This window comes from Octodon degus, unplaced genomic scaffold (assembly GCF_000260255.1).
Source record: "Octodon degus isolate 3935 unplaced genomic scaffold, OctDeg1.0 scaffold00019, whole genome shotgun sequence".
Lineage (NCBI taxonomy): Eukaryota > Metazoa > Chordata > Mammalia > Rodentia > Octodontidae > Octodon > Octodon degus.
This window is the reverse complement of record NW_004524595.1, coordinates 15,716,215-15,742,697: the sequence shown is the minus strand read 5'-3', so window position 1 is coordinate 15,742,697 and position 26,483 is coordinate 15,716,215. Positions and strand designations below refer to the sequence as shown.

General features: G+C 44.9%; 2 protein-coding genes across 8 annotated transcripts in view; one reads left to right on the top strand and one right to left on the bottom strand.

The window, feature by feature from the left end:
- Vsnl1 (visinin like 1) overlaps positions 1-13,728 on the top strand; it is a 129,367-nt gene extending 115,639 nt beyond the window's left edge. Inside the window, exons 3-4 of one of the 2 annotated variants that reach the window (XM_023710973.1) lie at positions 7,946-8,161; positions 12,765-13,728. In XM_023710973.1, the coding sequence (XP_023566741.1) occupies positions 7,946-8,161; positions 12,765-12,962 (414 nt within the window). In that variant the 3' untranslated portion in view covers positions 12,963-13,728. The remainder of the gene's footprint in view (positions 1-7,945; positions 8,162-12,764) is intronic. The other variant, XM_004627491.3, reaches the window with a different exon arrangement.
- Positions 13,729-16,844: 3,116 nt separating this feature from the next.
- Smc6 (structural maintenance of chromosomes 6) overlaps positions 16,845-26,483 on the bottom strand; it is a 93,216-nt gene continuing 83,577 nt past the window's right edge. For all 6 annotated transcript variants that reach the window (XM_023710946.1, XM_023710945.1, XM_023710948.1 and 3 more), the window contains 3 exons: positions 21,339-21,491; positions 18,452-18,549; positions 16,845-17,227 (listed from right to left, as the gene is read on the bottom strand). In XM_023710946.1, the coding sequence (XP_023566714.1) occupies positions 17,113-17,227; positions 18,452-18,549; positions 21,339-21,491 (366 nt within the window). In that variant the 3' untranslated portion in view covers positions 16,845-17,112. The remainder of the gene's footprint in view (positions 17,228-18,451; positions 18,550-21,338; positions 21,492-26,483) is intronic.

Genomic DNA, 26,483 nt, shown 5'->3' with positions numbered 1-26,483 from the left:
TTTTTTGAGACTGGATCTTGCTGTATAGTTCACCCAGGACTTAAACTCATGATGTAGTCCAGGCTGGCCTTGAACTCACAGCCATTCTCCTACATCAACCTCCTGAGTGCTGGTATTACAAGCAAGTGCCACCATACCCACCTGAATAAATCTAACAGGAAAGTGTGTGTGTGTGTGCGCACGCGCGCGCGCTCACTCAAGTAGCTGTACACCTCTAAGTGGCACATGTCAGGTATTCTGTCACAGTGACAGGAAAGTGACTGAGACAGTGGTGGGCAGGCTTTATTAGGGTGGGCCCTGCTGTGTCCCTTACGTAGGAAACTTTAGCAGCACTCAGTAAATACTTGCTGAGTCCATGGATGGACCCGGGAATGATGTTCGTTGTTAATAATGGCTCTTCAGCCATGGTAGAGTTTTGCATTATTATTCCTCAACTGCTGTGTTTTAAATTTTGTCTTCATAAATATGTTTTATCTTTAGAGGCAGGGAAAATGCTATTTTTGTTAAAGTGCTTTTTTTAAAACATAAACAATGAATTTCCTCCAATTATCCATTGAATAGACTGCCCTTTGGAGAAGAATTATGAAACATAAAATGCAATGATCAGTATTTTAAAGGACCACTTGTTTATTTTATTTTATTTATTTATTTTTGTTTAATTTACTTTAAGAGTAGAAAGCAAGCTGTGTGTGACGGGAGGAGGCCGCCTGTATGTGGTCATTAGCCAGGAGAGGTTCTGGGGCAGCCGCCCTGTCCTAGGACTGTGTTCCCTGCTCTGGAGCATCCAGCAGAGCGCAGGGAGATGTGCAGACACCATGACAGTGGTGCCACAGCTGCTGCGGCCTCCCAAGGTAGATGCCCAGCGACAGGCTTGGAGTGCCTTCAACAGGGTGGAGAAGGAAGTCAGAGGGGTTCTCACGGCCCCAGCCCAGAAGGGCCTTGGTGTCAGCAGCATGTCTTTGGCTCTAGGATACAGGAAGGCAGGAGGGACATAATAGTTTGGGTACAGAATGTCCCCCCCCAAAGACTCATGCTCTTAGGTGGGAGATTTGGGAGGGGCAGAGCAGACTTTCTGTCTGGAGGTGGGGTCTGGTCATGAGGTGGGACTGGGAAGGTCTGGTCTTTTTTCCGGGCTCCTGGGCACCCCTGCTTCCTGCTTGCTTTGTTGAGCTGCTCTGTCAGGTGTCTGGCACTGCGTCCTGGCAACAGGACATGAGCGTGAGGTGCGGAGGGCTGGCACCCAGCTCCTGCGCAAGCCAGGGCAGGATCTATGTGTGCTGGGCTCTGGCTTTGTGGCCCAGCCGAAGCCCAGGCACCTCTGCGGCAGGCATCTCTGGTCACTTCATAACTGGACAAAACAGGCTCTGAACTTTTATTTTGTGTGCACAGCAATACCAAGGCTGATTTGCAGGCTGGTGTGCAGCTCAAGGGCACCAGGGCCTTGGGCTCTCCTTGCCCAGCCCATGATCTCAGAGGGGTCCTGGAGGACTATCAGGGAGCAGCAGTGGATACGCACAGTGCCTACCCTGCCCAGGTCAGAGTCGCCTGAGATGACCGTGAGGTGTCCGGGCACAGGGAACAGGGCTCCCTCACCGCCGCCATCCTGCTCAGCGCCGCCGTGGGCCTCAGCCTACCTTGGCCCAACCTTACCCCTGCGACAGCCTCTGAGAAGACCTGGCTCTGCTCTGCTGCTCTGGCACCCTCACATGCACGTGCACGTGCACACACACACACACACACACACAGGTGCATCCGTACTCATGCACGTACACACAGACAAGTACACACATGCATGCACATGCACAGACGTGCACACAGGCACACGCTTACGTGCACACAGACACTCACACTCGGCTTGGCATACCAGGGTTTGCTTCTGTCACCGTGAGGGCTTGCTTTCACATACTGCAGTGTGCACCAGCGGCTTAGCAACAGGACATTGGGCCTAGCACTGGGGGAAAGTCCCCACGCGAGGGCAGGACACCAGAGCCCGCGGGGCCCAGAGCACACTGGAAAACACTGCAGAACCTGGCGGGGAGGATGACTTCCCAAAAGTCGCAGGTGCTGGGTCTGCAGGCGCTCTGACGACAGGGGCAAACATGAGAAATTTGTAAACATCTGCAAACGTGGTCCACTTTGGTAAGAACTGATAATTCATGTCACTGCAAAATATTCCATCCTAGTTTCAGTTTTCACAGTTGGGAGCAGGAAGGCGCAATCGCCTCCCCAGGAGCCCCCAGCCTGGGGCCTCAGGCTTCAGGCCTCAGCTGAGCACTTCGCTGCTCCTCTGGGTGTGTACTTGCTCTTCTGGAGCCCCACCATGTAACGTGGTTTTGGTGGGCTGTGGGGTTTGGTACTGGGGATTGAACTCAGGACCTTGCACTTGCCAGGCAGGCACTTGTGCCGCTCAGCTATACCCCCCTCACCCCTGCCATGTAGTTCTGTCATGAGAATTAAATTACAATGGGAGAAAGAACTTAAAACAGTGTCTAACTGATTGATAACAATCCACAAGTGGCCAGTGACCCTTCTCTGGTGGAGACCACACCCTGTAGAGGGCACACACCAAGGACGCAGAGGGATGCAGTGCTGGGGGCTCTGTACGACCCCTCTCTGCTGGCAGGAAGAAGACCAGTTGTGCTGAGTCACATCTGCATCTGAAGCTTGCTGAGCACCTCCTGCTGCCTGGCCCAGCCCAGGGCCTCGGGATTGTGGCAAAGTCAAGCTGCTCCTTGCCCACCTGTGCAGCCTGCCGCCAGCCAGGGCAGCAAGCCAACTCGCAGTCTAGGAAGCGGCCCCTTCGTGACTGTGACAGTGCCAGGGACCTGGTGTGTAACAAACAGGTCTGACCTCGGCTTGGGAAAAAATTTCTTGAGAAATTGAAGACTGAGCTAAGGTCAGAAGAATGAATAGTTACCTGGGCAGAGGGCAGAAAACAAACATTTTTGCCAGCAGTAGCAGCAGCCAGGCAGATTCCTCCGAGCAGAGGCAAGGGGCCGAGGGTGATGCATGCACCATACCCAGGAACAAGAAAGGCCATCAAAGCCCCAGGAAGGACCATGGCTTGTGGATGCCAAAAGCTGGACAATAATGTCCAGTACTCAGCCTGCAAGCCACACAGCACAGGGCACGCAGACCCTGCCTGCTTCCTTGGCTGCACAGAGACCTTTCCGTGACAGAGGGCCCCTGCTCCAGGCAAGGAGGCAGGAGGTGTGATGAGTCCCTAGCTGCTGGGGCTTCCCTGGGGGTCAAGCAAGTCCTGCTTCTGAGAGCAGAGAGCAGGTTCCCCAGCGTGAGAGCCCCAGGCCCCTCCAGGAGCCCAGGAGGTACACCAGGGCCCAGGGAGCTCAAGGAGCAGAGAAAGGAAGTCCAGGGCCCTGTCTGCAGGGCAGGGAAACTGCAGTGGGCAGGCAGCAATGCTGTGAGGGCCAGGGCTTTGACACAGTACTAGTAGGGTTGGGCACACCTGGCACCGCAGTAGTTGCCCTTACGCCAGGCACTTGACTCCAAGTGATAGCCTCCAGAAAGACCCGACCTGGAGGAGCTCGGCTGAGATGCATCTCAAGGGGACTGTGGAGCTGGCTGTGCTGTGTGAGCATCACTCACATCATGTGGCAGTGGCCACATGAGGGGAATCGTCACTCAGCTGCTGGGGAGCCCAGGGCCCAGGATGACCTGCAGAAGCCCCTGCCGCTAGGGAGGGGTGTGCTGTGCTCGTGGGTCTCATGGCATTCAAGAACAGAGAACAGAGTGGGCTGAGCGAGGTCATCCCAAACACTGCCGTGTCTTGCAGGGGCTAGGAACAGGACCCTCCAAGCGGAGCAGGCTCTTCCTCTGTTCCCATCACAGGCTCTTTCCAGCCTGGAGCTGGGTCAGGAAGGGAAACCATCCTCCGCATGGGCTTGCTGCCATCCCAGCTGTCATGGGGCACAGGGTGGCCTGGGCCCTCTCACATGCTCATGTTGGGCTGAGTTTCATCCCTGAGGCTTCTGGAATGCCAGGGATTTGGGAGGGAGGAGAGACTCTCACAGAAATGTTCCATGTTCCCTCAGAATTAGCATCCTGAGATGCAGTCAGGGAAGCCCAGTGCTTGGAGACCTCGCCTTTTCCATCATCACAGCCTCAGTGCCAGGCAGGTGGCCCAGGTGGGAGAGGGCTGATGTAGGTGTCCGTCTATCCCTCACTACCTCTCAGGAAGACCCAGAGATGCTGGAAAGAGAAGCAAGGGCTCCACCCCTAGGAGAAGCTTCTTCATTTGAGCTGCAAAGAAGGCTATTGCCCGCTGGGCAGAAAGAGCTCAGGTGCTTCTCAGCCTTTGTGTCTTCTGCCTGCTGGTTGGCTACTGTGTGTGGACAGAGGCATGTGGAGCACAGTTGCAGGCAATGGAGATCTGTGTGCCTCTGACAGTTTCGCACTACAAAACTTGGCCACGATTTCAACAATCTGCATGTGAGGGTTGGGGTGAGCCACACACTGTGTCTAAGTTGCAAACTCATAATGTCATCCCCATTCCTCTTGCTCTTGGTCTATACACAGAATTTATCACAGGAATTTTATACTGATTCCTGTAGTGGTTTGATTAACATCTACTTCCATCACTGTTCTTATTGCTCTATGACTGTCTTCTATTTTTATTACCGACACAACACAGCAGCTGACATAGTAGCTACTCAATAAATGTTTGTTGAGTTGAATTGATGATCCTCTCATTATCCCCCATCGTGTTAGAAATTTCCATGCAGTGCAGGATGCTGCCAGAAGGTGGCGATAAATGCAGCGGAGACTCGCTAATCCAGAGGCAGTGGAGGCCAAGAATTATATAACACTTCATCAACTGTGGATGAGGATCTATTTCCTCAGCACTCGGTTAAGGGGTAGCAGCAATAATCAAAAAGATCTGCATTCAGTCCTCCTCTGCTGCAGACAGCCGGGAATGCGATGGCTCACAGGATGCAGTTTACAGTACCAGATCTTCTTGTAGAACTAAAGGAGAGAACACATATTTTATAAGCCCAGGTAGATGTGACTGTTCAACCTGAACATTCTCGCTGTCCAGTATATTAAAATATTTATAGCTGTCGCCTCTGCCAAATGTCACTTTCATGTCAGCATTTAACACTGGAGTTGGAGAAAAATATATTGAATTTTAAAAACAAAACAAATTTTCACCCAGTTTATGAAAAATACTTGTGCTTCCAGGCCCTGTTGTCTTCCAAGAGAAATGAATAGAGTTCAAGGTGCTGATTTCTTCCTAGAGCCTGAAGGTGACATGGTTTCATTCTTCCATGATGGTTCATCTGGATCTGGGCTGCTTCCTCCAGAGAGGGGACATTGGCTGATTTAAAATATTGAGGAGCTGGGGAGAGGGCTCGTCAGCATAAGTGCCTGCCTGGCAAGCACGAGGTCCTGAGTTCAATTCCTGGTACCAAAAGAGAAAAAAAGAAATCTTTTAAACCAGGTGTGGTGGCGCACACCTGTAATCCCAGTTCTGGGGAGGCTGAAACAGGAGGATCACTATGAGTCCAAGCTGCATAGCAAGACTCTGTACCAAATAAATAAAAAGATTAAAATATTGAGGACATGACAGGGCAGGTTTTCAGGAAAATGCCCCTGTAGGTGAGCACGCACACTGTGGTAGTCAGTAAACAGATCTGTGAGACGCATGCACCTTCTAAAGCTCGAAATTTGGGATTGATTTTTCTCTCAAGGATTTTCAAGCTGAAATTAATTTTTTATACACTGACTTCAGGTGCCCAGCTATTTTTGGCAGAGGCTGTCACATATCCCTTATCTTAAAAGCATTCTGTGAAAAGAAAGTGGACACATTACACTGCCAGAAACCTGCAGGAAGGAGGAATAGTGCCCCAGCCTCATGTCCCGAGTATAGAAAGGCTGGTGGAGAGATGAGTGGCAGGGCTTGGGAGTCTGCCCGGGCCTGCTCTGTGCCACTCCGGCATCAGTTCTCAGGTCCCAGCTCCTCCTGGAGCCGTGCCCATGTGGCCGATGGGCACTTCACAAAGAGCATCCACCTCCAAGGACAAGGCCCTTCTTTCACAGGGTCTGGAAAGACCAAACCTGCCGAATTAGAACTTTCCAAGTACAAAATTGCTCCATTCTACACTTGCACCTGCAGCCTGCCCTCAGGTCCAGACCCCCGGGTAGCACTGGGGGCTGAGTGGATCCTGCAGGATAGCTCAAAGGGGGGGGGGGAAGCTTCTTCTTTCTGGATTTCCTCCACAACCGCCCTGCACCCTCACTGCCTGAGCTTCAGTGAGGCCTGGTTGCTTCCTGTGCACTAGCTTTTACCAGTAAGGGACACAGCAAGTAGCAGCTCAGTCCCCACATTGACTGCATGGTCCTAGAGCACCAGGCTGTGAGGTGCTGATCTCTGAGTCCCCAGCACATGAGCAGGGGCCCTGTGCCTTGTGAGGAGTGCTGAGAACAGGCAGCCAGGCTGAGGTGGATGTGCTGTGGGAGGGAACCACCACAGCTTACAGGAGGCTGCCCTGGCTCATGAGAAGAGCCCTGGTTCTCTAATGTTTACTTTCTGAGATAAAGCAATGATGGCTGCTGTTTTTGGCCAGCAGGTTTTGGGGTGATCCACTGCCTGGTTCTAGGACCTAGACCAGACCTCAGTGTCTAGCAGTGACTCAGTGCCCCTGCTCTAGAAGGCTCCCTGCTCCTTGGCCTGATGTCAGGTCCAGACCCCTAGTCCTTATATGGAAGGATGCATTTTTACTTCTGGGAGGATGTTTCCTCCCGTTGTGCTCCTGGGTGTGGGAGAGGGGCAGCAGGACCAGAGCAGGATGTTCGGGGCAAAAGACATCGATGACCTGAAGGGAGATGGCCAGGCGCAAACACACAAAGGGCATCAGGCAGAGGTGGGCAGCCTATACCCCTGGCCAGCAGCAGGACTCTGGAAAGAACTCGACACCAGAGAGCACCTCACAGGTGCCCAGCTCACACCCTGAAATGTGTGCACTCCTGCTGTGCTTAGAGCAGCACGTGATTTGGTTCTGTGTGTTTGGGTGGCTTTGAGGTCCATGTGCTAGCCGGTGTACAAAACTACCTACTCCTGGAGCAGGCCTACCTCCTATCCAAGGCCATGCCGACTAGCCCCAAGGTCTAATCTCCCTGTGGTGTCTGCTACCGTCTCCTCCTAGGTCCACTCTGCCGCCTACATGCCCTTGGTGACTGCTGGCTCTGTGATGACGTCTCTTTATGTCTCTGGAAAATAAGCTCAGTCATGTTCTATTTTTAACAGGTTTTAAATGTCTGTTCTGTAAGAAAAAAAAAAGTCTCTGTAAAAAGAATTTAGAAGCAGAACTTGGGCAAGGGAGGAGTATGGGCTGGGCTGGGAGCAGGTGGGAGAAGAACCCAGGTCCAGGCGACCTCCTGGCTCCAAGCAGTAGTAATCCTGGACTTCCACGCACAGAGGAGCAAGAAGTTGGTGCTGGGTGCCATCTAGCCTCCTGCCTGCCTCCGTCCTGTCCCTGGGGAGACGGACAGAGGAGCTGCAAACTAGGTGCGAGGCCACAGTGCGCTGACTGCTGACTGTGGGTCCCCCAACCCCCACATCGCAGGTCTCTAGCCTTGCCCAGCATAAAGTGGGGCCCATATTAGCTCTTAGTAGGTGACTGCACAATGTAGACAAGAGGTTGGATTTGGCCCATGGTTCAGGAAATTCAGTCCACAGTTAGCAGACTGCAAGGTGGGAACATCATAGTGGAAGGTGTTGGGGAGGGAAGCTGCTTAGCCCAGAGCAGCACAGGGAATTAGAGCCAAACAGTAAGGGGACCAGGGACCAGACACAGCCCCTCAGATGTTCAGAAGCTGCCCCCCACCCCAGGATCCCAGAGCCAGTCAGGTTGGGGACCGGGGTACCTGGGGACAGGGACATGGTCAGCCTTCACCTGCCCCACCTCTGACTGTGCTCTGCCTGCAGTTCTTCCCCTATGGAGATGCCTCCAAGTTTGCACAGCATGCCTTCCGTACCTTCGACAAGAATGGCGACGGCACCATTGACTTCCGAGAGTTCATCTGCGCCCTGTCCATCACCTCCAGGGGCAGCTTTGAGCAGAAGCTCAACTGGGCCTTCAACATGTATGACCTCGACGGCGATGGGAAGATCACTCGGGTGGAGATGCTGGAGATCATTGAGGTGAGCAGGCTGCACACTGGCTGCCCTGGGGCCTGGGTCTCCTCACCTGCCCTGGCACCTGCTTCCTGTGGGTGGCAGCATGCACTTGAACCCACTACCCACTCATGCCAAGGGTTCCACTGGCAGAAGACTTGAGGACCAATGGCCTCACTGGGTTGGCTTCTAGGTCCCTGGTCTAACTCTGCCCTGCTAGGCCAGGTAGTCTCTTCCTCACTCTGTGGCTCTGGGGTCTCCTCTGGGTTCCCATCACTATTGCCCAGTTGAATGTGTAAGCCTCTGGGGTTCCTCTGCCTGCAGCTCCAAGCCTGGCCCCCATTCCTTCTGCTGCACTGGCCTTTGGGGTTTTCCATCATGCTTGGTCAGCCTAGGCTTCCCTGGGCCCCCTGATGCCCCACCTCCCAGCAAGGCCTTTTTCCCTGCACCCTACCCAGCTGTGCCTTCAAACACCTAGACAAGGCTTTCTCCCATGCATGAATTGCTGCTCACTTATCTGGGTAAAAGAATTCATGACAGAATGTGCACTCTATGAGGACAATCTTGCTCCTTGCTGGGTTCCTGGAACCCAGAGTTGGGCCTGGTTCTTCAGGCACTGGGAAGTCTGTGACTGCATGACTGACTTTTTCTGTGAGTGGCTTGGCAGGCTGGCCTACTCATGTACCAGCCACCATGCCTATCAACAGAAATGTGCCACCCACTGTGGTCGGGAGCCAAGTGTTCCATTCATGGTGGGGCTCGGCCTGCTCAGACTCCACAGGCAGAAATTTAGGGAGTGTGGACAAAAAGCTAGTGCCAATGGTAGAAACAGCAGTCCATACCCATGGAGCCAAACCTTCTGCTCCTGCTGCTGTCCAGCCTCCCCACCTTCCCCTGCAACACCAGCACTGATGCCTGTCCTTCCACTCACACCGTCTCCATCTGTGCTTGCTTCTCCTCCACCTGCCTCTTCATGTCTTCAGTGTGCCCCCTTCTTCCCACATGGCCAGTAAACTAGCATCTTGCTCATCTGTATTTATTCCGTTTGATTAAATACACACCTCCAGGCAGGTAGGTGGGAGAGTGCACGCAGCATGAGCACTCCAAGAGTGTGGCTGACTTCGCCACTCTGAGTCTTTCGTTCTTCCACAGTCCACTCTCCTCTCTGGCCATGGTGACCTTCCCATCCAGTAGGTTTTTCCCAAGTTATTTCCTTTGACTTGCCGTTCCCTCCATTGATGACCAATCCCATCCTCCCTTGAGTTCCTCACAAATCCTTGTCAATGCACAAAACCAATGGAAGACCACCACACACCACACAATCCGCAGTGCACAAGGGAGCTCCCTACTGCTTGTAGGGAGGAAACACGGAGGACAGGAAGACGGATGGTGTTTGCTTTTATAGCACCCATGCTCTGAGAAGGTGATTTGCAGTGTTCAGGCAAGCAGAGGCTCATGTGGAGTGGGTACTGTCAGAACGTGGGGGCTTTTAGGCCGGGCACTCATCTTGCAGCAGGCAGAGCAGCCCAGGCTGTCACTGTCATTGGTGAAGTGGCAGTCACTCATGCTAGCTGGGTATTCCAGGGCCGTGGATGAATTGTGTCTGTGTTTAAATGTCATTATAGCACACATTTGCTCTGGTCTTGCTCCATCATGGTTGCCTGTGGCACACTGCGATTGGCTGTGGTCAATGGGAGCGTGTGGAGGCCTGGTTGTAAGGCTGGGACAGCCTTCTGAGGTACCAGGCCCACCTCGTTGAGGGTTGCTCCTAGTTCTTCCTCATCTCCCTTCTAGCTTGGCCTGTCCTATCATGGGAGGACTTGTGGACTGACTTTTTATACCCAGTTATTGGTAATATTTTTTTCCTTCTAAATGTTCTGCTGTGTGTTATTGTCTTTATTCGGGTACTGGGGTTTGCTAGGAGTCATATGGGTTAGGATGATTTTATCTACCATGTTTGTTACCAAGCTCTGCACATGGGTGAGGAATAGACTTTCTTCAGTGCTTTCCTACCAACTACGTGTGGTCATCCCCGGGTCTTGAGGACTATCTCAGCATTCACTGAGATCTGTTTGGCTGATAGCAGCCAATATTGTGCATGTTGGAACTCATTCAGGTATTTCAGGTAACAAAGGCATATAAGATATTTCCACAAGAGGGCTGGGGAGAGAGCTTGGCAGTCTAAACACCTGCCAGGCAAGTGTAAGGACCCCGAAAACTGGGTGGGGTGGCTCACACCTGTAACCCCGGCACTGGGGAGGCTGAGACAGGAGGAACACTACAAGTCTGAGCTGCATACTGAGACCCTGTACCAAATAATAAATGAAAGGTTTTAAACACTTAAAAAATTTTTAAAAGATAACTCTGTAAGAGATACAAGCAGAAAAGAGGATTCCAGAAAATAAGATCAGAGTATAAAAAGGCAAGTCAGGAATTCTACCTGGGAATGCAGGAAATATTTCAGGGGAAGAAATGAGCAGTCATGCCATAGGCCATTGACAGGAGTAAACCAACCAGCCATTTGCATTTGTATCTGGCAGTCTGGAGGGCTTTGGTGAGCAGGTCAGGAGTAGTTTTAGTGGAGTTGGTCAGAGAGGGAAGAGGCCATGAGAGCAGGGTGAAACAGGTGTGTGGGGAAGTAGGGCATTGCCAGTGGGAGAAGGCAAGTCCAACCTCAAGTCATCTGGTACTGGGCAGATGATCCTTGTTAGTGAGGACAATGCTTAGGTGTAATTCTCCAGGAATCACCAGTGAGGACACCTGTTTGGGGGATTATGCCAAACATCTGGACACATGCTTGGGCCACCCTGAAGTGCCTGTCCTAGAGGACGGTGTAGTTTATGGAGGCGGGTCCTTACCTCCTCCCAAGGCTAGCATGCCCTCACCCAGGTTCTGTCAATGTTGGGTGCAGGACAGATTCTGCACTGGTACGTCTTTCCTAGATTGTCCAAGACACAGAGGATCACTTGGAGGTGCGTAATGGCACCATTTCCCACTCGCTGGCTGAGGCCCAGTTGGACCTCAGGTGTTTGTCTCTCACTACCTTTCTTACTCCTTGACTTTATTCATAGTGCTCGGAAGGGATTGGATCGCTTCATATCCCTTGCTGAAGCTAGGGCCTTGTGATTTCATCTTTTTAAAGGACAAAGTGAGAAAGAAAGCTCATGCAGAGATGGCCCATTTGTGTCTTTGAACTCCAGGCATTAAGGTAGTGTCTGCCTTTCCCTCGTCCAAGTCAGGCCACAATGATAAGGCTCCTCAGGCCCACATCCCACGCTAGGCCAGACCCAGGCAACCACTTCTCTACTTTGTCTCCAGGGACCTGGCTTTCTGGACATGCCACAGAAATAGCACCACACAGTACACAGCCTTCATGTCTGCCAATAGCAAGCACATTCTTTCCTGATTTTTATCCAAGCTGTAGCATTTATCAGCGTCTCTTCCTTGTTGCTAGCATACAATCCCGCTTTATAGATAGATCCATAGCATTTCACCTATTTATCAGTAGGCAAGCATTGGGAATTATTGTTAATAATGTTGCTATGAAGTCTCATGCATGTATTTGTGTAGACAGACCTCTATCTTTTGAAGGCATTTTTCTTTTTGTTGTTTTGTTTTTTGGTGGAACCGGGGATTGAACTCAGGTCCTTGTCAGGGAAGTGCTTATTCTACTGAGCCATCTCCCCGGCCCCCTTGATGGCATTTTTCTAAGGAACCTTCCTTCACCTAGCAAATGTTCATACTGAGTTAGTTATGGGGTAAATGAGTCTCAATATGACCTAAATAATTAGGATCTTTTTTACTGTTCGACTTACAGTCCCTAATCCACACAGTTGTCCTGAACTAATCTTTTACAGGTCAGTTTAGATGGTATGCCTGGTTTGACTGTTTAACGCAAGTCCCTTATCAGTTGGAATCACATTTTTCCCTCATCCCAAGGCCAGTATTGGTGGCTGTCAACTGGACAAGCTCAAACTATTTAAAACTGAACCTATCATTTTCCTCCCTGAACCTGTTTCTAGCCCATGATTCTCGATCTCCCTACTGAGCTAATCTTTCTGTCCACTGCCTCAGCCAGAACACTTAAAATCACCCAAAATATTTCTAACTGGCCACAAGACTCACACACATCCGACTATATCACTTGCTCATTGAAAACTTGCATCCTTTGAAATAATTTCAAATTCTTTATCAGGTGTAAAGTTTACTGTCCGCTTTTTGCTTCGTTTTATCTTTCACCAACACCAATTCTCCTAATGCTAAGCTCTAGTCAATTAAAGAGATTTAAAAATCCAATCAATATTATTGAATTACCTATTACCTACTATAGGCCAGGCATTGTGCCAAGCCCTGAAGTTACAAAAATGAGAGAAACATGATTCCCAAGCTCTTAAGATGTGCTTGCCAATGGGGAAGACTAAGCATTAATGTAATGAAGTGTGAGGTGTGTGTGGTTGGGGAAGGCAGTGCAGGTTGTGACGGGTACTTGGGGCACAGGAACTGAGCCCCTTTGGGGTCAGACAGGCTGCACCCTACAGGCTAAGCAGGGCTGTCAGAGGTAGGGGAGGGAGAGCTGCTTTCCACCCTCCTGGGATTCTACTTCATTGTCAACAATGTTCTTTCCTTCAAGGCTATCTACAAAATGGTGGGCACTGTGATCATGATGAAAATGAATGAGGACGGCCTCACGCCTGAGCAGCGAGTGGACAAGATTTTCAGCAAGATGGATAAGAACAAAGATGACCAGATTACACTGGATGAGTTCAAAGAAGCTGCAAAGAGCGATCCTTCCATTGTATTACTCCTGCAATGCGACATTCAGAAATGAGCCAATGCCAACAGTATGGACTGCACCAGTCTCAACGTTCCACTCAGTCTGCAGCACACACACACGCACACACACACACAAATACAAACACACACATACACATTGCTTGGACTACCTATCAATGGACTTGCTTCTTGTGTTTGAAACACTGTGTGCATGAGAATGTCATTTGCTAATGAATTTTAAAAGCATATATTATATAAAACCTGCCACAATGTGATATGTGTAGTATCATTTCATGAAAAATAATCCTCCAAAGTCTGGCAGAAATGTACTACAAAGTTACATGATCTCTGTACCTGTTTTGCTAATGCTGTACCTGACCACATGAGAATAGCACTGAACCCCTCGGTGATGTAACTTAATCCTGAGCTGTGTCGCTATCTGTACAGTAGTACTGGCCAGGCCCATACTGCAGCCCCTGGCTTCTGTCCGTCCACACACAAGCTTGTATTACCAGTAAGTATAAATGTACTACATCTGCATGCCTTTGGGTTTGCCTTAATTCTTACCTCACTTGCATCCTACCAATCTGGAAAGAGCTGTTTTTGATGAATGCAGTATAAAAAATCCTGCTAAATGATTACTTCATTAAGTATATCTATCTACATATACAGAGATATTATTTATTAAAAGTAAAAAGATGGAAATGTATTGTTTTCGCTTGAGTTTTCAAAGGCTTCCAAAAAGGTGTCAATAGATATCTCAAATAAATTTATAACATTTGATTTTCCTCCCAAATTTTTATTTTATAATTATAAAATTGAAATATAACAAATCAAAACAATCAAGGGTCAGCAAGCAACAATTTTCTAGATTTGCCTGTTGGAATTTAAAAAATTAGTGACAAAAAAAGCAACTTTCAGGGGCCGGGGTGATGGCTCGGTAGAAATAAGTGTTTGCCTGGCAAGCGCAAGGGCCTGAGTTCAATCCCCGGTTCTGCAATAAATAAATAAATAAATAAATAAATAAATAAATAAATATATATATAAATAAATAAATAAATAGCAACTTTCCTACTTTTCATGCAGCCCCCAGAGGGAAAATCAGCATGGCATGTAGTGTTTAAACAAAAGACTTGTTCATTCCAAAAAATGCTCATTGCAACAATCATCTCAGCAGGACTCGGCGCTCACAACAATGACAATGTGGGCTGAGGGGCGAACTCTGAGAAGCCATTAGGAGCCATCTGCTTTCCAAACCAAAAGTATACTAGTGTTGATTAATAAAAAATGGGGCGAACTCTCACCTTTTGACCTTAGGAAAAGCTGGCCAAGACTGCTCAGGAAATGTTACAAACAGGATGGCAACTTGGTCTCTTTACAGCGCTGTGAAGAGACAGCGATATTTTCTGATAACAGGAACATCTCTATCTGCACCTTCAGTGGTTACAGGCCACTTTCAGTATGGCCTGGTGTGGCAGAAGAACCGTTGGCTCTGTGTACCTAGTGGCTACTACACCGGACAGTGTAGCACTGTATTCTTCATCTGAGCATTTTTTATTGAGCACACTTTTGAAAATATTGTTTTAGGATTATTAAATGACAGTAGGGACTGGCACATCATGATCCCACTCACGCATTCAATGAGCTGTGGCCAAGCAAACGTTACTGTAAACATTTCAGATACCAGGGTGCCTGACAGGGACAGTCCCACCTCCTGGTACAAGCATCCACACAGTGAGAGCAGACCGGGGAGGCCCAGCACCAGCCAGTGCCTTCCCTACCAAGAAGATGGGTGGGCAACCCAGGAGGGTCTTTGTGATGAGAGCTGCTGAAGCCAGCTCTGGGTTAATTCCTAACAAAGCTAATGCCCAACACCTTCTGCGTACCGGAGGCAGCCCTTAAACACACACACACACACACACACACACACACACACACACACACACACTGTCAAGCCACAAGAAGTATGAAGAAAACCCCAACAAGGCCACAGTGGAGGCTCTGCAGCAGGGTGGAAACTGGCATCTGAAATGAGAACTGTAGGGGAGGGAAGCCACCAAGGGCAGGGACTCTCAAGCACTTTGCTGAAAACCAAACCTCTGGCAGACTAGTTCTCTTTATAAATAAAATGTAAATGTAAAGGCAATGCCTCAATCATTAGTGCTAATTAATAATTTCAGTAGCAAAGAGAGGGAGAGGAGGGAGGGAAGGAGAGAGGGAGAGAGAAGAAAGGAAGAGGAGGGGAGGGGAGGGGAAAGGAGAAAGAAAGAGAAGAAAAGCAAGGTCAGTCAAATAGCTCAGCCAATTAAAGCACCTGCTTAGGCAGGCACAGCAGCTGGGGTTTGATCCCTGGCTTGCCTGATGGCCCCGTCTCCAGGGCACACTGAGATGGAGATTGAGACTCGGCGTGGTAGCGCACACCGGTAATGCCAGCACTTGGGAGGCTGAACACAGGCAAATCACTACAAATCCAATCAACGTAGCAAGACACTGTAGATCCTTACTAAAATACAAAAAAAAAAAAAAAAAGGCAGGAAGATGATGTCCTAATATTACTATCGGGCATATTAGACAGTTATTTTTCTCTTTTGATGGAAGAAACAAACTTTGCAAAAGCAGTAAATCATGTTCAGTTCTATAGATGCTCAGATATGAGATACTTCTCACTCATATTAAGTACAGTATTCAAACTCATCACAAAAATTCAGACACTAAACTTCCTTTGCTAGTAAAATTTATGCAAATGGTAAATTCTAGTTTTTATTTGAAAAAGCACATGGATGTGAAAATGTTTTGATACAAATGAGTTATAACTTGAAATCCAGACCTTGTATGGCTGGTGGGGAGTGCTTAAAGCATTCAGCACTATTTTGTTCTTTCTATAAATTCTTACATTAGAAAGTGTAAGTTTCTGGTTTTCTCATTTAATAACAAATGTCAATCTAGATGCCCTCCCCAACCAAAAGCCAGTTTTTCTCCATGACTATGTAAGTGTCCTTGCTCTTAAGGTATGTCTCGACATACTTCCTTCTCAATTTTATAAATATGTATTCTAATATTTATTGCTAGTAATACAAGTAATACTTTTGGTATTCAGTGTGTTTAAAAGTTCTGCACTAATCCTAGATAAAAGTATACACAAGTTCTATTCACATTTTCTTTTAAAAATTTATAAATCCCATTTTCATTTTTTTACTATAAACTGCATCTAGTCATTCTATGCAGCACACTTGTAAGCATCTCCGACTGCAGGCTGAGTCCACGTTGACCTCCGGTGCTGCTACCCAGGGGGCCTCTGGGGCACACAGCTGCCTGCTTGCTGCCATACATACAGCCTTCCTGGCCCGTGCCCTCTCAGGACGGCCCGGACCTGAGAGCCCTGGACTCTAATCTGAGAGTTTTTCAACCCAGCCAGAGTGCTGCAGGTCAGGGTGGACAAGCTGTATCACTGTTTCGCTCTGTGTCCAGTTGGACAGAGGACAGTAAAAGACTAAGAACACATGTCAGAGTAGATAGTACCTCAGTACTTCAAAAGTGTACCATAAATACAGAGCATATTAAATCTGATGGAATATAACAAGTTATAGTTCAAACCTATAGTTGCCCCACAGGGTTAAAAATTACCTGTGGGCAAGAACTACAGTGTACTTATAGTCTTGTGTAAGTCCCTCATAATTAATGAACAAAAAACAAGACAATAAATCTATTGTAAACTGGTTTTTGTCCAAGGACCATCATCTTGCAACCCACCCTACATAATGAGAAATCCCTCTTCTCTTCTACCTTGGGTCATTTAACTATATGATGTAATATTCTGGAAAAGCAAAACTAAATATAAATCAGTACTCAAACTTTTATTTCCTTACAAAATATTATATAAATGAACCCAAAGTAAAACAGGTATGTACATGTACATATGTATAAAATGTTACTTCTTAAAGAGAATCTATAAAAGTAGATGGTTAAAAAAAATACCCAAATCCTCAAAACCAAACAAACTCAAAAAGACTTTAAATCGGCACTATAAAGCTGATTTTTCTCAAAGAAAGCAACAGTAGTTTTAAACTGTTGGTTGTACTTGGTTTTCTAGGTTTATTTACACATTTTATTGTGGCTAGATAAAAGGAGTAACCCAGTCTCCTTTCACTTCCTTCAATAGTCAGAATTCTTTCCTTTCACAGATCCCTCCTCAGGTTAATCACAGGTCAGCTCCGGTCACTGTCTTCTTCCCGAGTCATGGGCTGGAAAGGCAATGTCATTTGTCCTCTTTCAGGATCAGACATTCGAAGAATTCTAATCAATTTACTGGAAGGAAGTGAGCTAGAAAAAGCAAAATTAATTATTAAAATTTCTAAGAAAGTTTTTATTCATTAAAAATAATCCTATAGGGGGAGTAGCTCAGTGGTAGAGCACTTGCCTAGCATGTACAAGGCCCTGGACGTAATACCCAGCACTACTAAACTAAAACCAAAACCAAAAAGCTAATACCACCTCATTAAGATATAAATCTAAAGAGCTTGCTGTTTGCTAACAGGGGATACATCTAACATTAAGAGTTCTAGAAGAAATACAATGAATAGTAAGGAATTATTTTATTTTCATTTAAAACATTAACTTCCTGTTAAAATTCACACATTTTCACAGTTTGGAGGAAAAATATAGTAAGGGAGATTTATACATCAACTAGTTCTAACTTCTGCCCTTGTCTAGCCAAGAAGGAGTTACCTAAATATTCCTAATCACAAACTGAAATCCCCATAAGATCCCCAGACCACTTTAGAGACAGAATATTAACTCTAAGTAACAGTGCTTGATATACTATAGGCATTCAATAAATGCTGATGACAACAGAAGAGAGCTCTTACAGCCAATTTACCCAAGCGACAGATGGAAAATAACACAAGAAAAAGTTTTACTCTTTTGTTTTTTGGTACTGGGAGTCAAACTCAGGACCTTGTGCTTGCCAGGCAGACAGACGCCTGTGCCACTCCCCATAAGCAAAACTTTTAAATATCCAGAGAAGATCTAAATCTGTTACAATGGGCCAGCGAGATAGCTCAGCAGACTAAGTGCCTGTCGAGGCCAAGCGCAGGAACCGGTGTTTGGTCCCCAGTACCACATGCAGTACCCTTGCGTGCACTGGGCTGGCCACAGAGACCAGGCATAGTGGTGCATGCCTGTAATCCCGGCACTGGGGAGGCTGAAAACAGGAGGATCACTGCAAGTTGGAGCTGGGTAGTGAGACTCTGTACCAAATACATAAATTAAAAAAAAGTACATGAGTACAGCATGCAATATTATGTAGCCATGATACAGAGTGAGGAGATCGTTCAGTGGAATAAGCACTTGCTAAAGAACTGGATCTCAGCTATGAGCAAACAAATGCTTAAAAAAAAAAAAAAAAAAATCTGTTGGAGCAATAAAAAGCTTACTTTTCTTTTCATTGGTCATTTTTGTATTTGCATTTAAAAACTAAGGCTTTATTGGATTTATATTCTCTTTTATATACTTCATATATATTCACACAAAGATTTAAAAAGTTACCTCATGCTTTGTGGGGTAAGCAAGATAAACTGTCTAAAACGCTGGGAATCTGCCATCTTCAGTATCATGTCCATTGCAATCCTCCTATTAACCATATCCTGAAGAACAAAGGCAAGTTAGCGCTGCTGTTATGGCGATCATGGTTTTATAAAAGCAGCATTCATCTGGCTCATACAAAACTCTGGATTTACAACCATTACTGAGAGTGTCAAGAAATTCATATGTAGAATGATAATATCAACAACTGTGAAGGAAAAATAACAGTAATTTTATCTCCTGGGTCAGTGCTATAGTCTAAATGTTTGTACATAAGGTCCCTTCCTTCAAATGCATGTAATAATTGATCAAAAGATACAGAACAGTGAACTAATAGAGAATTAATCTAATTAGTACACAGTGGCTGAATTCCTCAGAATAGTAACAGAAGTACAAAGTACATGGTTTCAAATGTACTAAGTGTCTCAAATTCAATGATTAAGGGACAATGTTTTAAAAGGTCTGCCTTTCCTGTTTTCTATAACTTGCACAATATAAATCAACTTGAATTAATAGGCCACTTTCTTGAATTTTACAAGTTAAACAGCAGATAAACGTATAGAAAAACAGTGTTTAGGTACAGCTAGTTTTTGAAACCAAATGAACAGATCTTGTGCTTACATTTGGAGTTAAAAAAAAAAAACAAAACATCAGAGTACCCTGTAACCCCTTGAAAACATTCTGAAAATTGAAATTGCAGACCAATGCATGCACACATCTTTAAAGGTTTTATTTGAAACTATGTAGCAACATGCATGGATGGCCAAATCAGGATCCCAATTCTGGATATATCTTCTGAAAAACAAAGAAACTGGTCAGAATTAAATCTGACATCCAAGGTGGGGAGTGAGACTGTGTAATGGCATCCTGGACAAAAACACTTGATGAAACAGATAATCATCTTCTGTGACCTGTGCATTAGCTTGGAAGGCAATGCTCAGAAAAACTGCTAACCTATGTCTAGCAGTGGCATCAAAGGAAAAGACTGATGGGAAGGAAGGACTTTACAGCATCCCCAAGCACAAATCCTGATTTATGTGTATTTGCTATGTGTTTATTACAGGCTTTCAACAGCAGGAGACACGAGTAAGATGAAAGCAATCTGATGACCTCAAGGTTACAGTCTGGTGGGAGGTTCAGACATGAGAAAAGGTGACTGTACAAAGAAAAATGCCTTACATGTTTTATAATATGAAATATAAAATAATGAGCTAATAGAAAGTGATACCAAGGATCTCTGGGAAGATCCTTATCCTGACAAGGTGTGGTGACCACAGAAAGCACCACAAAGGTGACAGCTGAGCCAAGTGTTGAAAGGCAAGCTAATGCAGAAGGCACCACATGTGGAAAATGACAAACAGCTTAGTAAGGCTGGAAGAGCTGATACTACATCACAAAAGGCCTCATTTACTAAAAAAGAATTAACATTCATCCTGTGCATAAGAACTAGTCACCAACCAGATCTATCTTAGAAACATGAGCCTGCCAAATCAGTGGAGGACAAAGTGAAGGAGCAGCAGGATGGATGCCTGAGAGTGCCGACAAAAGGGAAGGAATCACAGTAGCAGGAAGTGTGGAACACACAGGAGCCAGTAGAGCAGCAATGGGAATGCAGAGAGGGCAGAGTCTGGGCAGCCCTCAAAGGAGGAGCAGACAGAAAGCATGCTTAGCGTACAAATAAAAGGAGGAAAAGTCAAGAGGGAAGTAACCTGTTTTGGAGCTAGGCAATTTGGTTGGTAATGGAGTTTGCTACTAGTAAAGGCAGGAAAATTAACAAAAAAGGCTTTCAGAGGAAGAAACATGCAATGTGAGTTTGAGATGCTGGTCATCTATTAGGTAATGTCTACCAGGGTGTGTCATGAGTACCCACCTCAGCATGGTATATGTCCTTATGCAGGAGTAGCTATGGGGACTATGTGTGGTGCGTGTACAGGGAACAGGCAGGAGAGTACGGTGTCCAGGAAAAGGAACAAATGCATAACAACCAAAGAAAATCTCATACACTGGAGGGCATTAGAGTTAGGGGAGGGAGCCAGACAGCCTGAGAAGAAAGAGCAGCCACAGCCAGGAAGCAGAGTGTGGAAACCACTACGATGACACATTCTAAGGATGGAGAACAGGTCTGCAGTGCCAAATACTTTAACAAATATATTAAAATATGCATCACTGATGATATTTACTGAACAACCTCTGTTATAGCAGAATGAGACAGGTAGTAGTGAGAAGAGGAACTGCTATCTGTGAAGACTCACTGCACAGCCGCACTACACAAGTGTATCACAGGCAGGGCATCATGTGAGCCATGGCACACTGTGAGGCAGGAGATGCCAACAGTCTTGTTTTCTACATAAAGAAGCTGAGACCAGAAGGATGCATGTACACTTGTCTAAAGACATGTGGGTAACCTATGGCAGAGTTACATCTCAAATCTGAGTAGCCACAGGGTCCAATGCTCTTACACTGAAATGTGGTGTGAAGGCAAGGCGAGCAAAACCTACTGGATTTGCTAAAATAAGGATGGTGCGCTGACTGCAATTCTCTGTTAGCGGGTAAGAGCCTGAACATGTTTCTGGAACAGGGAAACCTAGCTGGGAAGAGGCTTAAAGACAGAAGGCCTGTCAGGCACTGGGCAGTCTCAGGACATTGGGCTGGGAAGGACAAGGATCTCTGATGTTGCCTCATGGCAGCAGGGTAGAAAAAGAACTCCAGGGTCTTTCCTCACCACTAACCCACAGATAAGTATCAGGTCAGTATCTTTCCTGTTATGGGTAAAACTAAAGAAAGTTTTGCTTCCTTTCAAAATATATTTCAAACAAACAAACAAATTTAAGCACTTAAAATTTAACAATACCATATAGACATCAAACTCATCCAGGCATCTGAAAGGTGATTCTGCGATGGACCACAGGGAAAGAATGAAGCACACCGTGGAGAAAGAGCGTTCGCCGCCCGACAGTGCTCGCATGTCATTGAAGGCAGCTTTGTTTCCCTCTCCAGGCTGAACCTTGAAGACAATGGGCAAATGAGGGGAGAAAATGAATCATGAATTTCAAATGAAATTTAATGCAACACAGGTAAAAGTGTGTGTTTAGACGATCTTCTGACTAGGGCTACAGTAAGAACAAAGGAAAGTGAACACGAAATGCTATAAAAGTATTCCACATGAGGTATGTTACAGGAAAAGTATGCTATACAGTGGTACCTTTTGGTGTATTTCAAAACAATCAAATCAGACACTTTTCTTACTGTCATCTAATATCCAAAGCTCCAGAGCCTTAATAAGAGTACTAATGCAAAGCAACCATTATGTATCAAGATTAAGAATTTAAATTAGTCCTCCTGAAGCTGCTACTGTCTCAAACATAAGAAATGACATGAGATACTGCTTACTTGAATTGTAGCGACATCTAGTGGTTATATGGCTTTTAAACGTACATATATTCCCAAGTTTGCCACTTCTTTATCGACTGGACTTAAAATGTTTTTTTTTCTTCCCAACAGTTCAATGTACCTTATTTATAAATCCTCAATGTCTTTTTGTGTACAGCATACCTTATTTATACAGTACTGCAATTTCTGATTATACTGTACAGTGCATGCTAGTTTTATACTTTTATAAATTATAATACTGCACATAAGAGTTATGAGCATTAAAAAAAGTTATGAGCATAAAAGCTAAAGTCATAAAGCTGGAGTTTCCCCTAAAGATTTCTTTGTTCTCAATATTGTAATGTACATACTTATAAAATTCCTCATTTAGCAACCAATTCATTTATGATCTAACCACAGGAATATAACTTGTTCATGAAATGACGAAATGTCTATACTGAGGCAGACATGGTGGCACAAGCCTGCAACCTCAACATTTTGGGAGCCTGAGGATCACAAGTTGATCAACTTAGCAATACCTTGTCTCAAAAGAAAAACTAAAAGGGTGAAGTTGTAGATCTGTGCAAAAGCCCCGGCTTTCATCCCCAGCACTGGGGAAAAAATAAAAGGACCCAGGACCAACTTGATGAGTTATGCAAGCCGAAGAATACAAGTAGAAATGGGCTGAAACACATTTAAAAATCTTTTAAAAATTCTTCTTTACTAAATAAGGGTCCATAGGAACAGCAGAAATCCACTAACAAAGTTAAAAACAATCTCTTTTGTATACTTCCTGAGGTGATAATATTCATTTATTTTTCACATTCTAAGAGTTAAAACATTTCATTTTAAATATACACTTGTTTCTTTTCAAGAACACAATCCCTGAGGAAATAAGCAATCATGTTCCTTGGGTTTTTTCTCAAGGGTAGAAATGCTTAAACAGATGCTAGCTAATAGGTTTTTAAATTAGTTCTAGGCAATTAAACTGTCATCCCAGTTTTATGGATACCCTCACCAACACAGCCCTTCCAGCCTTGCATTCAAGTCACCTACTGGAGTGTACTGGTCACCTAATGAGGCACACATTTGCATTCTTCTTGGGTGACCAGCAATTCTGAGTACTCCTGCAAGTGCTTATTCCAACATTTGAATACCTTAAAGAGATCCCTGTTTAGACCTTCTGACAACTTAGAAATGCTCACCGTCTCTCTCGGTGCCCCCCACCTTAGGGATCAAACCTAGGACCTTGCATCTGGTGAGGCAAGCACATATGCTGCTGAGCTATATATCCCTGGCCCATCAATGTTTTTCTTAATATTGATTATTTTTAAACAAACCTAAGTCTGAGTCCTTTGAAATACATATGATTGCAGACGTCTTTTCCCAGGCTCTGTCTTCCCTCACCACTCTTTTAGTATTACACCCCCTACACACACACACACACACACACACACACACACACACACACACACACGGATTTAATTGAACCCAGAGCCTCTTCACTGAAATACTAGCTCTTTTTTGTGTTTTTATTTTGAGGCAAGGTCTTAAGTTATCAGAGTGCCCAGGATGGGTTAGAACATCCAACCTTCCTCCTTCAGACTGGCAGAGTGCTGGGATTAGAGATGTGTGCTACCATGTCCACTTTAAATCTAATTTTTGGATGAAGTATTTTTATTTTATAAAGCCCAAATTTTGGGGGGCTTTACTAATATTTTTTAAAAATGTCTTTGGTTGATTCAGGGTCTCACTATACAGCGTGAACTCGTGGTGATCCTCCTACTTTCAGCCTCCCCAGTGCTGAGATTACAGGTGTGCACCACCACACCCTAACTCTGGGGGTGGGGCTGGCGCAGCATATGATACTAGGGATCAAACTGTGGTCCTTGCACTTGCCTAAGCAGCACTTTAGTCCACTGAGCTATCTCGCGGGCTCCAAATTATTAATCTTGATACTGCCTTTTCTGTCCTATTTCATAAATGTTCATGAAAAAGCATAAAGATGTTCATTTTAACACATAATTTTACATACTTATGAAGTACAGCATACTTCAACACACAGACAGCATGTACTGACCAAGTCGCCGTAATTAGCATTCCTGAATGCTTTCTTTTTTTTCCATAATTTTACTGAGAGACAAATAGCAATGAGACAGTTTCAAATCAAATTGGTATGACAGTTTCAATAATTAACACATTGCATATTGTCTTCCTAGTGGTTATTTGTTGCATGAATGCTATTTCTTATATCTTTCTTCGTTAACTGTGTTGTAGCCCCATTATCAAACCATCTTCTAATCCTTTTCCCCTTTCCCTTCTCAACCTGCAGAGATCATAATTTCATATGCAGATTAACTTTTGTGAACTTCCACTTGGGAGGAAACATGGTACTGTATTTATTTTCTTCATTTGGCTTATTTCAAAAGTGCCCTGAAGGCATTCGAGGAAGAAAAAAAAAAAACCAAAAAAAAAAAACCCTTATTCATTTTGCTTATTTCACTAAATAAAAGGTTCTCCTGTTTCATCAACTTTTGCTGTACATAACTGGATTTCATTTTTTATGGCTGAATAAAATATCTCATTGTACTCATATCTGTACCTACTCAACAGATTTTCTTTATCTGTATATACTTTGATGGGCACCCTGGACTGATCTCATGACCTAGATAATACTGAGGCTGATACCCAGTAAACCCGGAGAACACAGGTATCTCTTTTGTATGTTAATTTCAATTCCTTTGAGTATATACTCTCAAGTGGTACTGCTGGACCATATACAGTTCTACTTTTAACCTTCATACTGTTTCCATAATGCTTATACTAATTTACATACCCACTAGGCATACATGGAAACATAGGAGAAGACTTTAAGATATCAGAATATTTTTGATAAGACCCCAAATGCACAAGCAAAAAGACCAAATGAAATTTGATACTAAGAAGCTTATGCATAGCAAAAGAAAGAGCAGAGTAAGAAACAACCTACAGAATAGGAGACAATATTTTCAAATTATTCACCTGATGAAGGATTAATATCAAGAATATAGAAGAAAAAAAAAAGAATATAGAAGGAACGGAACACTCAACAACACAAACACCAACATAATTTTAATGGGCTGAGGATAGGACTTAATGGTACAGTGCCTGACCGAAAAGCACAAAGTCCTGAATTCAATTTCTGGCATCAAAAAAAGAAAGAAAAAAATTTTTTATGGGGGTCTCAATACCCCACTGTCACAAAGAGACAGATCAAGGCAAAAATAAGGAAATATCAGAGCTAAATTAAAGCTTTTAACAAATGGATCTAATATGTATTTACAGTGTTGTAACCAAGAACAACAGAATACTCATTCTTCTCAGCAGCACACAGGACTTTCTCCAAATTAGACCACATGCTACTAGCTCATATAGCATGCTTAAATAAATGCAAAAGAGCTGGAATTATTCCATATATATTATTGGACCATACTGCCGTGAGACTAGCAATTCATGGCAAAAGACAGCAGAGAAACTATGCAAGCACATGGAAATTCAGTACCTCTTGCACAATCAATGGGTCACTGATGAAATTAAGGAAGAGATTAGACAGTTTTTATAATCAAATGATGATGCCAATATGACATACCAGAATCTGTGGGACACGATGAAGGCAGTCATAAGAAGGAAGCTTACAGCAGTGAATTCCCACACTAAGAAAACAGAATATGGGCAAATAAATAATGATTCACTTCAAGGTCCAAGAAAAATTTAAGCCCAAAGCTAATAATACAAAAAAGGAAATTATAAAGATCAGGGCAGAAATAGATAAAATTGAAAAATACAAAGAATCAACAAACCATAGTTGGTTCTTTGAGTGAACAAAATAGCCAAACTCTTAGTCAATCTTACTTTAAAAAGGAATAAAAAGACCAAAATACATTCAATTAGAAATGAAAAGGTGAAACCACAACAAATTCTTTGGAGATCCAGAAAGATTATCAGTAACTACTTTAAGAACCTGCACTCCAATAAAATGGAAAACTCAGAAGAATGGATAAGTTCCTAATACATAAACATTTATATGTAATATGAAAGTAAACCATTTTTAAATAAGTATCAGTTAATGAAATCAAAAGAGTAATACAGAAAACTATCAACTAAGAAAAGCCTGGATCTTGATGGACTCACTATTGAATTCTATAAAAACATTAGTGGAGAAACTAATGAAACTGAAGGGAAGCAGTACTTCCAAAGCCATTCCTGGAAGCAAGCATACCCTGATTCCAAATTCAGAAAAACATCCAACTAAAAAACAGAATTACCAATCAATCTCTTTAATGAACACAGATGTAAAATTCCCTCATAAGATCCTGGTGAACAGAAAAACATGCAGCAAATCATCAACAAGATCATATACCACTACCAAATAGGATTCATTCCAGGGATCAGGGAATGGTTTAACATATGGAAATCAGCAACTGATTCACTATCTAAGTAGAAGCAAGGACAAGAATCATATGATTGAATAGACCCACAGTGCAGGCCTGGCGAGTGAGTGAGATGACCGAGGGCCGCGGGATCCTGAATAGACCCAGAGCACAGGCCCGGGGAGTGAGTGAGATGACTGAGGTCCGGGGGATCCTGA